At 33.4% G+C, this 13,190-nt stretch overlaps 1 protein-coding gene across 1 annotated transcript; it reads right to left on the reverse strand.

Annotated features, from left to right (window-relative positions):
* Positions 1 to 228: 228 nt before the first annotated feature.
* On the reverse strand, positions 229 to 4,262 carry LOC18047427 (protein NRT1/ PTR FAMILY 6.3). The gene is made up of 5 exons (XM_006440281.2): positions 4,068 to 4,262; positions 3,768 to 3,945; positions 3,605 to 3,644; positions 2,934 to 3,502; positions 229 to 1,160 (listed from the first exon to the last, which is right to left on the reverse strand). Exons 1-5 carry the CDS (start codon positions 4,180 to 4,182, stop codon positions 287 to 289), a joined length of 1,776 nt encoding a protein of 591 aa, XP_006440344.1. The 5' UTR covers positions 4,183 to 4,262; the 3' UTR covers positions 229 to 286.
* Between the last annotated feature and the right edge of the window lie 8,928 nt (positions 4,263 to 13,190).

The following is a 13,190-nucleotide window of genomic DNA, read 5'->3' on the forward strand; positions in this document are numbered from 1 at the left end:
AACAATGCTGTTAAACATAATCACCATCCGTAGATGAAAGCAAGATTGAGTTGTTAAATATTTGTGGGGAATGAAATTTTATCGAAAACTGTAATTGCTGTACTTTTAAAATTAAACTGAAGTACAGACACTTGGTGTGTATAGCTAACCAAAAGAACATTTTGTTCCTTTTAATAGTAGTTGCTACTTTCCTTTTTTTTATACATTTAAAGGTTACAAACTTATTAAAACCCAAAAAGACTTGTACCGATACATATTACAAAATTCAGAAAGAGACCAACCCTTGTTAATGGCAGGCGGGCTCTGGTTCCTCCAATTCAATTCCCTCCTCTGCAAGCCTCTTATCCTTGTACACATACCATCTAGCAAAGGCCAAGTATATAACAAAGTTCAAAGCGCTCAAAATTGCCAACAGCCAGTAGAAATCATATAGCCTCCCTTGGTTTAAATTGTCTGCTAGCCATGGCTTCTTATCCCCTGTCACTTTGTGCACCAGAGAGACCAATAAGGAGCTAACGAAAAATCCTAGTGAAAGTGTACTCAAAAACAACCCTGTACTCATGGTCTTCATCCCTTTTGGACACTCCCTTAGGAAAAAATCAAGCTGCCCTATGTAAGTGAAGGCCTCTCCTGCACCCACCAAGAAAAATTGAGGCACTAGCCAGAACACGCTTAACGGGATCTCGGCCGTTGGATCATTTGTCAAACCGTGTGATCTTGCGGCTCTCAATCGCTTTATTTCACATAGTGCTGCTGCTACCATCGCAAATATTGAAAGCACCAGACCAACGCCAATACGTTGCAGTGGGGTGAGTCCTTGTGGGGTCTTAAAAACTTTTCTTGCAATTGGAACTATGATTCGGTCGTAAACTGGAACAGTCAATAGAATGCTGCCAACAAAGAAGAATGTCAATGAAGCTCCAGGGATTTCGAAACTACCAATGTGACGGTTCATTGTTGTTGCTTGAGATACTGAAAATGTGGTCATTTGGGCATAGACCGTCCAAAATATTATAGTGGTTGCCCAAATAGGCAGCATTCGGATCACCATTTTCACTTCTTCAACATCTGTTAAGGTTGCTAAGTTCCATTTATTGATCACCACGGTAGTGCTATTACTCATATCTGAGTCCTTGAATATTGCTGCCTTGTCCAAGAAACTGCACACAAGATAAGCCACGCCAAATATTAATGTCAGAAATTAATTATCAGAGATTATGAGTAACTATTATTAAATTTTTAATTGGATTCTGAATATGTCGTTTTACTATTAATAAACTGTGATGAAATGCAAGAGGACAAGTAATATGTCCATGGGTGAGAACTTTCAATTTATATCATAAATATATATGTGTATATATATAATCCTTCTCTCATAAGGATATACTCACTATAATATATATATAATCACTTTTTATTTTATGTATAAATAGAGAGATAGAGAAATGTTCTCGGAATTTTAAAATGCGAGAAAATTTTAAAACCGTATAATTTAAAAGACTTAAAACTGTACGATTTTAAAATTTTTCCACACTTTAAAATCCATGATAAAAAAATTACTATATATATGATCCAGACAACGGGCGTGGGGATCGATCAAGGGACCAGACTGCTGGCTTCGTGGCTCGAGATCTTTTTATGATTCTTTTGTAAAATGGATGGTAGCTATTGTTTAATGCATGTTGCATTGATTCTTAATCATTTTGTTATTCACATAATCTCATGCGATTCAAGCCGAGCACTTCTGTTTCTTTACAAGCCAGGAACCGCTGCTGTAGATATTAGGAAGGAAAATCCAAAACTAACCCTTGTCGCATGTGGTAGAATCTCAAGGGTATCAAAAATTTTATGTACCAAAAATAATAATAGAAATTATGAGATTCGGTGCATTCCATATCCAATAATGCACCTGTTTCGGATAAAAAAATGATGGTTACTCCGAAGATAACCCAAACTTGTCACCGATCAATTCAAAAATAAAAATATCTTTTTAAATTTTAGTGATTTTTTTGTTTTGTTGGGTCCGAGTTGGGACCCCATTAATTCGGTCAGTATATCAGCACTAAAAAAAATAAAAATCCAATAATGCATGCATATCCCCCAAGGGCAACTGTTTTAAATAACCTAAAAAATCATATAAGAACAGACTGTCGCTTTAGGCTCTGGCAGATGACATATGTCTAGCCCGGTACCCTCGGCATGTGGTATGTAATGAATTGTCTCTAATCTCGTGACAGAAAATAGCTAGAAATTTGTGTCCATTAATGGGCAAGATGTGGCAACATCAATGATCAATGATCAATCTCCACAGACAAGGGCCGATGATTATGACTCCTAAATCAATAATTCTGGTCTTTGATTGATCTATGAACTATAGTTGGTTGTCAATCGCCCATCAAAAACGGCCCACCCCAGTAGATAAGTTCCTAGTTGTCACCTACTACAAATTTCGTGACGAGTCATATGTGTGCTAGTGAATTGAAGGATCCTCGCTAGCTTCACTGAAGGCTTCAATAACTAGTACCTAGTCACAATTAACTTCATAATTATAGTGATCCCTTATTTCTTCTACACGTGTTACTATTTTTTTAATTAAAAAAACTAAAAAGAAAAACCACTATGAATAAAAAATTCAATTATCAGAGTTAAAATCTTTCACCTCTGTAGTCCATTGTTGACTCTTTCAAAAGTTGAGGGAATTTAGAATGGGAAAATGCTTACTATTTCTCTGATCAACACTTAATTTTCAACTTTTCAATGTTAAAATGAATACCGATTTTCTGAAAAGTAGGAGAAAAAGGATGTGTGCATGGAAAAAAAAATTATGAAAGAGTTAAAGAATGCACGCACCGTGCAAATCTCTAAAAAAATCACTCAGCACACTTAGATGAGTGTGAAATTAATTGAAATTCTAGTATGAAAAAAATACTAACCGGAATTGCTTGGTATGTGGCAACCTTTGCTTCGTCTTCTTGCCTTCAACGGGAATGTCATCAATATTGAAAAACATCGAAGGATCTGATGGCAAATCCAAATGCCTCTTTCTCCAAGCGGCTACAAACACTGAGGCAATCTGTGTCAATGGGCTGCCAACCAATTTCTTGAAACGGTATCGTCTTGTGCCGGACAAAAACACAACCAAGCCAAAGACAATAGCACAAGCGCATATGCCGTAGCCCCATTCACGCCCCAAATTATCTTGTATGTACACAAGAACTGTCACTGCCGCGAGTGAGCCTATGCTGATGAAGAAAAAGAACCAGTTGAAGAAGTTGGTCATCTGATTCCGCTCTTGTGGGTCCGAGTCATCGAATTGGTCGGACCCGAATCCCGAGACACTCGATTTGAGCCCTCCAGTGCCTAAAGCGGTTAAGTAGAGAGCTATATACAGAACTACGAGTTGCATGCCACTTGCTTGGATGCAAGATTGGCCGTGGTTCAGGTTGCATTTTGGTGGCCTCAGACTTGGAATTATTGTTGAGATTGTCAATATCGTCACTCCCTGAAAACATATATATTAATGGTGCATATTTTTATAATTCATCTTTTTTTTTCTTTAAATAAAAAGTTTTGTAAAGATGATGAAGCAATCAAAGAGCCTTACAGCTGCTTGAACGGTAGCAAAGATTGCAATGGTGAGATACCTGTAACAAGAGCAATTGCAAATTGAAATCCGGGATTAGGAAGCTTGACTTTTGGAAACAGGAAAAAACAAATGAAAATTAAAGGAGTTCGAGCCAGTTTAATAGTTAGAAATTAATGTAAACCTTCCTAGAAAGGTGTCAGCAATGAAGCCACCGAGCAAACAGAGCATGAAAGATGTACCAAGGAAGTTTGTGACGGTGTTGGCAGCGCTAGCATTACCCAAATGCATAGTGCCAGTCAAATATGTCACCAGATTTACAGCGATACCGAGCGTTGTTAACCTCTCACACGCCTCGCCACCTAACAAGTATAAATGAAACAAGAAATGAAAATGAAATTAATTACTATCTACGATAGCATGTTAAGATGTGGGAAGGAGCAAGTAATGAGAACAAATTGAATGAGCCGACGTGATTAAAGACCTAGAATCATGGCAGCACTGGTCCAGCCGCCGGTTTTGGACCGCTCGGCCGGGCGGCCCTTGTAGTCCCAAGCATCTGGGAGGGTCTTTCCCTGTGCTTGAGGGAGCTCGGTCATTGCTTTTAATTTTGGAAGTATATACGGATTTAATAAGTAATGTATCGATTAGAGTCTAGAGAGAGCGAGAGAGAGAATCTATAAATTTGGGCAAGATTGATGCAAAAATAAAGGGGGCTTTTATAGTGGGAGTTGAGGGACCTTATGATAAAATGTTCAATTAGAAAGAGTAATAAATAAATTTGGATGAAGTGCCACCTGTAAAGTGTGAACTGTGTTTGGGCTTGTTTGATTGGAGGGAGTGTTAAAAATAAGACAAAATAATAATCCCTCTCCCTTTGGAACCATTTTTAAAAGAGAAAGATCGGTCGACAAGGGGTTTTCGCTCATGGTTTGTAGCTGGCTGCCCCATTTTTCTTTGTTAATTCGTGTGTATAATATTACTTTAATCTTTAATTATCTTCCCCCCCCCCCCCCCCCGGCGAAATCTATAACTTTTGGAATTACAATGAGGAGATTATTTAGTTTTAACATTTGATATTTTTTAAATTTTATTTTTGGCACTCTCTTGATTTGATTTGATTTGATTTAAATTTTCTCTAAAATAAAATATTATAGTAGGATTCTACAAATAATACAATTAGAAGTTTACTAAAATCTTTTTCATATAATTCAACTAAAAAAATTATTTCAAGGAAAGAGAGACTTATGTTCGTATTAGGAAAAAATCTACTTTCATAATATATATGGAGAGATTTCTATCTCTTTACCTCAAAAGAGATTCAGTTTGAAATTTGATGTGCTAAAATTGAAAGGTAATAGGAAAATCAAACTGAAATCATCAATCACTCAAATTATTTCTTTCTTAGTAACAAGCAAGATTAAGCTTGAAATCATCAATCATCCATGACTCAAAGCATGAGTTTTTTAAGTCTGATACCATTATCTGTATTTATTTGCACATGCCAAAAAGCCCTTTTCGACTAGCTTAACTCGGAGAAGTGGGATAGACAATTAGACAGGTACTCCCATTTCACCGAAGAAGTGGACTTACCATGGGCATAATGCCAGAAGATGACAATGCTAGCTCTTCGGTGACTCATTTATTAATTATTCACCCTTCGAAATGGTTTAATTATTTCTTTTTATTATCATTCAAAAATTTTTTGACTTGTTTGATGCATATGTGATGTATATGCGAGAATATAAATAAACGATGATGAGAATTTTTATTTTTTTTAGTTTATGGCTGTTTGATGAATATAGTTCTTAATTTGTCTGGCTTATTGGTGATTTATTGTGCTTAATTTATCAATGAAAAGCATGTACTGGTTTGCAAATGGTAACAAATAATGGTCTGCTTTTAGATAATACTACAACGACATCCCAACAAGAATCATTCCAAGCTAAGGTTGACTTCCATAACACAGATCCAAAGTCTCAACAAGATTATGTTTTTTTTTTCAAAAAATATTATGGTTATCGTTGTAATGTTTACCGGTACCAATTTGATACAATATTATGATATAAGGATTATTTGTTATGTTTATTGGTAGTTTTTATGTCTATTCGATATGTTATTTAGTACAATTAAGATTTTGTTAACTAGTTTTTTTTTGTTTTTTTTATTATACAAGTTTAAATGATTGACATATGGAGAATTGTTATTCTTATGGCATTAATAACTAATTTTATTTATTTTTATTTTTGCGTAATGGATTATAATTATTTGGCTTGAAGAGAATTTGATAAAAAAATTATTAATAATTTTATTATATGGACAAAAATTTAAATAGAGAAATTGGGTAATGAGGGTATATGTGTAAATTTATTAATAATATATAGACAAAATGGACAATGAACAATTACTTTTTTATATGTTAGAAGGATATAACAGTAATTACACGTTAAAATTATAATTTATGTTAAAATTGGCAGTTTCCATTAAAAAATGGGGGTCTGTATGTCTTTTTTAAAATATTAAAAAATTTTGTATTTCTTTACTAAACGTTAGGGGTGTCTGAGTCATTTTCTCTTAATTTTAAGCTTTCAAGGGTTAGATGTGCAAGTGGTTTCAAAGGTTTGAAAAAAATAGCTAAATGTTAATGTACGGTCCCACTGTTGGCAACCCAAATCTGGCAGTGGCAAAGGGTGTTTCTGTGATAGGGTAATTTTTAAGGACTTCCCATGAGGTTTGATTTATTAACACTTAAATAGAAAATATGACCGTAATTTCAAAGCCCTCCCCTGCCGTTTGTATTCCATTTGGTATCTTGTCAATATATGAGGGTAATTTCGTAAAAAGATATTTTAAATTGAAAAAATCAAAAGCAACCACGTGACAGAGATGTGACCACTGCAGCACTTCATTATCCATTGGTTGTAAGAATGGCTTGGACATATCTTCTCTTTCATCTACCAAACCCAAGCCAATTAACAATCTCAAACCAGATTCTTCTCTTTTTGCCTTTGACCTCGCCAAATGAAGCTCAGATCTGAAGAAGCCCCAGTTCCAAAGAAGAGTTATGAATGTAAAGTGACAACAGCGGGAAAATGGTGTCGTTGAGTGACCATTGCTGGCGATCGATGAGGGACATGGCTGTGATTAAACCTTGTAGTAGGTGAAAAATCCAAATAACCCAATGCATGTCAAATTTAGAGCCTTTTGGTTGATTCGATGTTGTGTTTGAAAATGGATTTAATGTTTTGTTTGATTTGTTGAAGAAGCTGCTGCATGTATCAACTTTGATTCGTACTAGCTAAACAAACCATTGCATATTATAATTTAGTTGTGTTCTGTGATTTATATGTTAAACAAAAATGGGTTTTAGCTTTGTAATATCAAATACAATTCCAAATGTTTATAATAAAATTAAAATGAAAAAATTGAGATTTTTTTAAGTGAAATTAATTTTTGGGATCTTATTTATGATTACAATTTAAGATTTAGGTGGGTTTGATCGCAAAAAAAATGTTAAAAATCGAGAGTTGTGTGATAGAAATACCATTTTTTTTTTGAATTGTTTGAAGCAAATATGATTTTGTTAATTAAAGTTTAGAAATTGTTAAATTTTTTTCAGCAATATTTTCTTTTAAGTAGTGAATATGCAATGAGTTATTTTTGTTATTTCATGAGCGTGCTGGGAGCAATACATATTTCATACTATTAACGAACAGCAACCTACTGGTCGCCAGTGCCGCAAGCGTGTCTTTTTGGCCTTAGGGTAGTTTGATCATTTTGTTGATCCACTAACAATTATTGGATGGAAATACAAACGGCAGGGGATGTTTTTGAAATTACGGTCATACTTTCTATCTAAGTGTTAATACGCCAAATCTCAGGGGAGGTCCCTAAAAATTACCCTTATGTGATATAACAAACACCAAGAAACCTAAGTGTATCTAATTTTTCTTTTCTTTTCTTTTTTTAAATAATAAATTATGTGGAGAACATAGAAGAATATACTTAGCCACATAGTTGAAGATAAATGGTCACCAACGCAGATCTCATGAATATACCGTGGGACATATTAAAAGTAAGATTGGCGCTAAGTTACGTTGAATGTAACTTACGCCTCTCGTACTAACAGTAACCGGTCCCATCATCCGAAGTTCCGAACACAGACGTTAAAAGATTTAAATTGAGGGCAATAAATGCCAGATTCTGCTTTATTGACCCAACAGCAACAAACCATGCTTTCGGTCATAAAAATTAAAGTAAAAATTGACACCTAAACCCCACGTGAATCTCAAAAAAGAAAAAACACCCGCTTGAATCAATAAAAATTAAAAATTCTAATAAATACTTCCAAAATTTGAAGGGAAACGATATTCTTCCGGCAAGAACTCCACTGGAACCTGCGGCAACTTTTTGTGTTTTGGCATTTGTTGAGTCTAGTCTTGTGAGCTACTAACAAGCAAACAAAGCCAAAACGTAAACAATTGTATAGTTTCGGGGTTCCAGTGAGTAGAGTATCATTGCTCAACTTTGAATCAATAAGAAAGTTGCCCAAAAAATCTACTTCAGTCGGGTTGTGGTGAGGTTCATTGGTGTTTCTCTATGAATCATTGTGAGATGAATTTGATTGCTCATGAATCGTATCAAAATATTATTTGGGAGAAAATTTATATTGAAGTTTTGTCATTTTTAACACTTAGTTCTCTATTTTTTTTAAAAAAATAATTCATTGTATTTGTGCTGTTACATTTTATTGTTCAAACTTTATTACTGAAAAATAAATGTGATTTTTTTAAATGTACAAAATTTTACCAACTTTTTTTAAGAGACATCATATTAGACTATAGAGAAAAAAATATAATAGCAAAAGAATTAAGTAGGTGTTTTTGTTGTCATTTTAACATTAAGAATGTCATGAAATATTACACAAGAGAAAAAAAATGAAAAACTCAAGTGGTAAGAATGAAAATTTATAAAGATTAACTCTCCTGAATTATTTATTAAGCAATTCCTTGCGTATTTTACCGTCATAATTTGTCTTATGTCAACTCTTCAAATAATTAATTGGACGAGTTTTTCTTTAATTAATATGCACTAGTACTCTTCATAAGCTGCAAGATGTAAATTGAAAATCTCCAGTGTCGGGACTCTAATCATCGCATAGGGAAAAAAAATTCATATAAAAGAAGTCCTTGGTGGGCTATCCAATCAATCTTTTCTTTTGTGTTAACGGATGAAAATTGTTGTGGTTTATACACCACTAAAATTGGTGTCGAAATTACATGTGTCATAACTGCCGTTCTTTACAAATTTAAGGTCAAAGTTTTCGGTCTCCCAATTGCGTGGAGCGGCCATAGTGTACATTTGACTTGTGTTGTAGCTAGGGCCCTACGTTCGGAAAGACTACTATCAAATGGATGGTAATCCTATCTCCCAAGAGTTCGTAACAAATTCATCATTACTTGCTCAAACCTTTTTTTTGGGTAATTTTTAAAAAACTCCCCTGAGATTTGGACTTGTTGTAAGTAGATGGAGAGAATTTATTTATTTATAAAAAAACCCCTACCATCAGTTAATTTTAACATTGACCGTTAGTTGACTGTGTAAAGATAATATTACTCTTAACAACAGTTTGTAGACGGAAATAACTAAAAAAAAATTAAAATTATTGGCGCGAAAAGCACAAACCCTATTTTTTGACAATTGTATCATTGTCAATTCCAAAGATTTACAATATCATAGGTAAAGATTATAACTATTTCATTTTCAAGTTTTTAATTTTATCTTTTTTATAGGAACTTTAAGAAAATATTAATAATTTAAAGAGAATTTTTTAATTTTTTAATTTTATCTTTCTTGTAGGAACTTTAAGAAAATATTAATAATTTAAAGAGGGTAAAATAGCCAACAATTTTAATTTTTTTTAGTTATTTCCGTCTATAAATCGTTATTAAGGGTAATATTGTCTTTGCACAGTCAACTAACGGTCAATATTAAAGTTAACTAACGGTAGGGGGTTTTGTACAAATAAACAAATTCTCGCCATCTACTTGCAATAAGCCCAAACCTCAGGGGAGGTTTTTAAAAATTACCCCTTTTTTTTTAATACTGTTGTACTGAACTGTTAATAATATTACATCAGCTATTACAATTAATATTTACAAACAGATTATATAAATGAAACTTTTTTTGTGGTGTGTACTCCTCTAAAGCACTGCTCAAATTTTTTAAATCCTCTATAATATTCGATGGATGTCCACTCCACTCACATTTCGTGAGGGATAGACCGGCTCTACTCAATTATTTGATAATTGAGGAATGACTGAAATTAATCTCATAATACTTTTATGGAAGTTCTAACCCTTACACTCAACATTATAAGTGTAAGAATTCTTTTAGTGACCAAAGACTCATTGGCCTTGCTCAAACCTTTTTGAAAGGTAGAATTTTCTTCTCTTTAATTAATGGTTCACATGATATGTGTGAATTTTTACTTTTAATACTATAGTACAATATATTAATTATAGAATCAAAATGTCTAGATAGTTCAATTATAGCATAATTAATTTGAATAGCTAGAACCTTAAACCATGTTTGGAGATGGTGGATATGTACATAAATTGTTCTACACTAACATAGTCTAGATATAAATAGGAACAATTTACAACTCAGACTCATATCACACACATCTCGTTCTTTAGCTACTAAAGGACAATTAATTGATAACTATACACAAAAAAAAGGAAGGAAAAGAAGAGTATTACAACTCTTTTTTTTTTTTAATTCTGTTATACACAGGTTGTTACTGATATTATATCAGACATTACAATTACAATATTTACAATCGTACTGAATAACTGGGACCACCGCCATACAAACATTAACCTACTGAAACACTTGTTCAGATACTTTAAACCCTCTCTAATATTCGAGGGGTGCCTACTCCACTCACATTTCGTAAGAGAGAAACTGTCTCCACTCAATTAATTGATAATTGAGGGAGTATTAAAACTAACTTTTATAATGCTCTTATGTAGGCTCGAACTCTTTCACTCAACATTGTAAGTGCAAGGTTTCTCCCATTGGATCAAAACCCATTGGTAGAAGAGTATTACAACTAGATTCCTCAAGACAAGCTAAGTCAAATTCAATAATGGCCAATAAAACAGTCTGGTGGCTTAATTTGAACATGGGAAAGAGAGGGATGAAGATTGAAGCTAACCTTTCTTTCTCAATGTCGCCTTCCGAATAGCAAGCCATTACGTGCGGAACTGATATTTCATTGAAGAACACATTTAACTGTACTATTGCTTTGCTAGCATTGTTCCTTTTTGGTAATTAAGTGGTCCAGAGTAATGCATGGTTTTTATGAACCCGAAAGTTATACATATTGGTGAAAACGTTTAATAGAAACTAAGCCATGCATCGAGGTAGAGATGGCAAAACCCCGGGTCGGGTCCGGGTATTGCCATGACCGGACCCTGCCCGGATGCAACCGGTCCGGGTCCGGGTCCGGGCCGGGTTTTAATTCGGGTACCCGGATTTTATATTTTTTAATATTTTATGTGTATATATTTTTTGATAATTTTATAAGTTTTAAATTTATTTCAATAAAATTTGACATGAAAATATAAATTTATATGTATAATAAATAAGTCAAATAAATATAAAATATTTAAAATAATATATATTTTATAATTTTTTTTAATAAAATTCGGGTTCCGAGTTTATCAAGTGATGCCCAAGACCGACCCGGCTTCATAATACCCGGCCTGCAACGCCCGGGTCCGAACCGGACGGGTATTTTTGCCATTTCTACATCGAGGTTATCAGAATACCCCAGTGATTATTATTATTATTATTATTATTTGGAGAAAGTGAACCAATGGGCAGATTCTAAAACTTTTTGGGGAATCAGAGATAAGAGTTTAATATTATGATATTATCCCTTTGCTAGTTCACGAAATTAACTAGGGCCGTGTGCCACTAAACTGAAGTACTAAAATTTCAAAAATACCGCCCATTTTCTTTCTCTCTCTCACAAGCCAGCTCTCACCTGATGGCTGTCTCTGCGTGATGGGGAATTGGGGATTGTAATCTAGTTTCTCTAAGGCAATAATTTGTCATGATTCATTCGGCTGGGATCTATGGCATGTTTGGCAACCCAGGTTCAATAAATGGAACATGTTGTATTCCAGATATGGATCGTCAATCATATTTAACTTGATTGACTTAGTTGTATTCCTTATATCATATGCCCATCAGGGGGTAACTGATTGATTCTGCTCCTTATTTCGAAGGAAATTTCATCCAAATTGACTTAGTCAAAATGGGCCCAAACATGTGCTATCATAAGGTTAATTCGGGATATGTTATAATAAAATTAATTCAGGACGTGTCCGGTCAGATATCCAGCTATATGTTATCAATACACAAAAATAACAATAATAATTAAAATTAAAATTCTTACGATAGTTAATAATAGATACTTCTGAAGATACATAGTTCCAGTGTTTCACTATAATTAGAGGCCGTAACCTACTAGGCTTTTGAGCTTGAATTAGTGAATTGTAGATTTTGATACATTTTCGCACAAGCATATGAATTGTTAAGGAAACAATTGCTTTTACTTCCCCATGAAGGAATAAAAATCAAAACAAGTTGTTTAAACGGTATGAATTAAAATAAGAATGAGTGGTATTAATTTGTTTACTTTATTTTGTAATTAAAATATATTGTTAAAAGTTACCAAAATGCCGTAAGTTAAAATTATGTATATTTTACTAACAAAACAAATAAGTAAACATTTTTCGAAGAAAAATATATGCATGTTTATTGTAAGATTGAGCGTAACACTATTATTTTTAGAATGAACTAATTGTTATTGATGTTGTTAATAATAATTACTATATTATTGTTGTTGTTGTTAGGATCCTATCCCTAAGAGCTCTCCTAAATTTTTTAATATATTTTATCATATATATTTTTAGTAATAATATACAAATATAATTTAACCTTTTTTTTTCTAACTTATTAATCAGTACTGACCACTTCAATTTTTAGTTAGTCCCTTTGTTAATGTACACAAAATTTAGAAAAATGATTTATGCCCCGAACCTAAAACCCCGATTGAACTCCAGCCAAGTGTATTTGTTTTCTTTTTTCTTTTTGTGTATATTTTATTAATTTTTATTTTACCTTTGTTGGGTTCGGTACCAGTTTAAGTTTGGGGTTGTATCTCATCGCTCTACAATTTATTTGGTTCAATTTATATAGACACTTAGACAGAATTCTTTTCATTCTCTCGCATGAATCACGAGGTTCCGCTGCTAGGCAATCATTATCATAGTTACCAAATTGATAATTAAATATGAGTTATTATGGTCGGCCAGAAAATGTAACGAGACACTGAAAGCTAATTAAGTCCATTTAAACAAGACCTTTTTATTTTTTTATTTTATTTTTAAAATTTTGTGGGTCAATTTTCGACGTACTTTTTAATAGAGCCAGCCGTGGTCTGATTACCATTCATGTTTGGAAGGCGTCAATAAAATACCCAAGCATATTACGTTTGAGGATGATGCGAAAGTTGAATGCCCACCACGCGTCT

Source organism: Citrus clementina, unplaced genomic scaffold (assembly GCF_000493195.1).
Source record: "Citrus clementina cultivar Clemenules unplaced genomic scaffold, Citrus_clementina_v1.0 scaffold_3, whole genome shotgun sequence".
Classification (NCBI taxonomy): domain Eukaryota; kingdom Viridiplantae; phylum Streptophyta; class Magnoliopsida; order Sapindales; family Rutaceae; genus Citrus; species Citrus x clementina.

Excerpts from the sequence above, each read along its gene's own strand:
- LOC18047427 (XM_006440281.2), bottom strand. The coding sequence starts at position 4,182 with ATGACCGAGCTCCCTCAAGCACAGGGAAAGACCCTCCCAGATGCTTGG. Across the intron at positions 3,503-3,604 it reads TTGCTACCGTTCAAGCAGCT|GGAGTGACGATATTGACAAT; the intron begins GTAAGGCTCTTT and ends ATATGTTTTCAG. Across the intron at positions 1,161-2,933 it reads CCACATACCAAGCAATTCCG|TTTCTTGGACAAGGCAGCAA; the intron begins GTTAGTATTTTT and ends TCTTGTGTGCAG.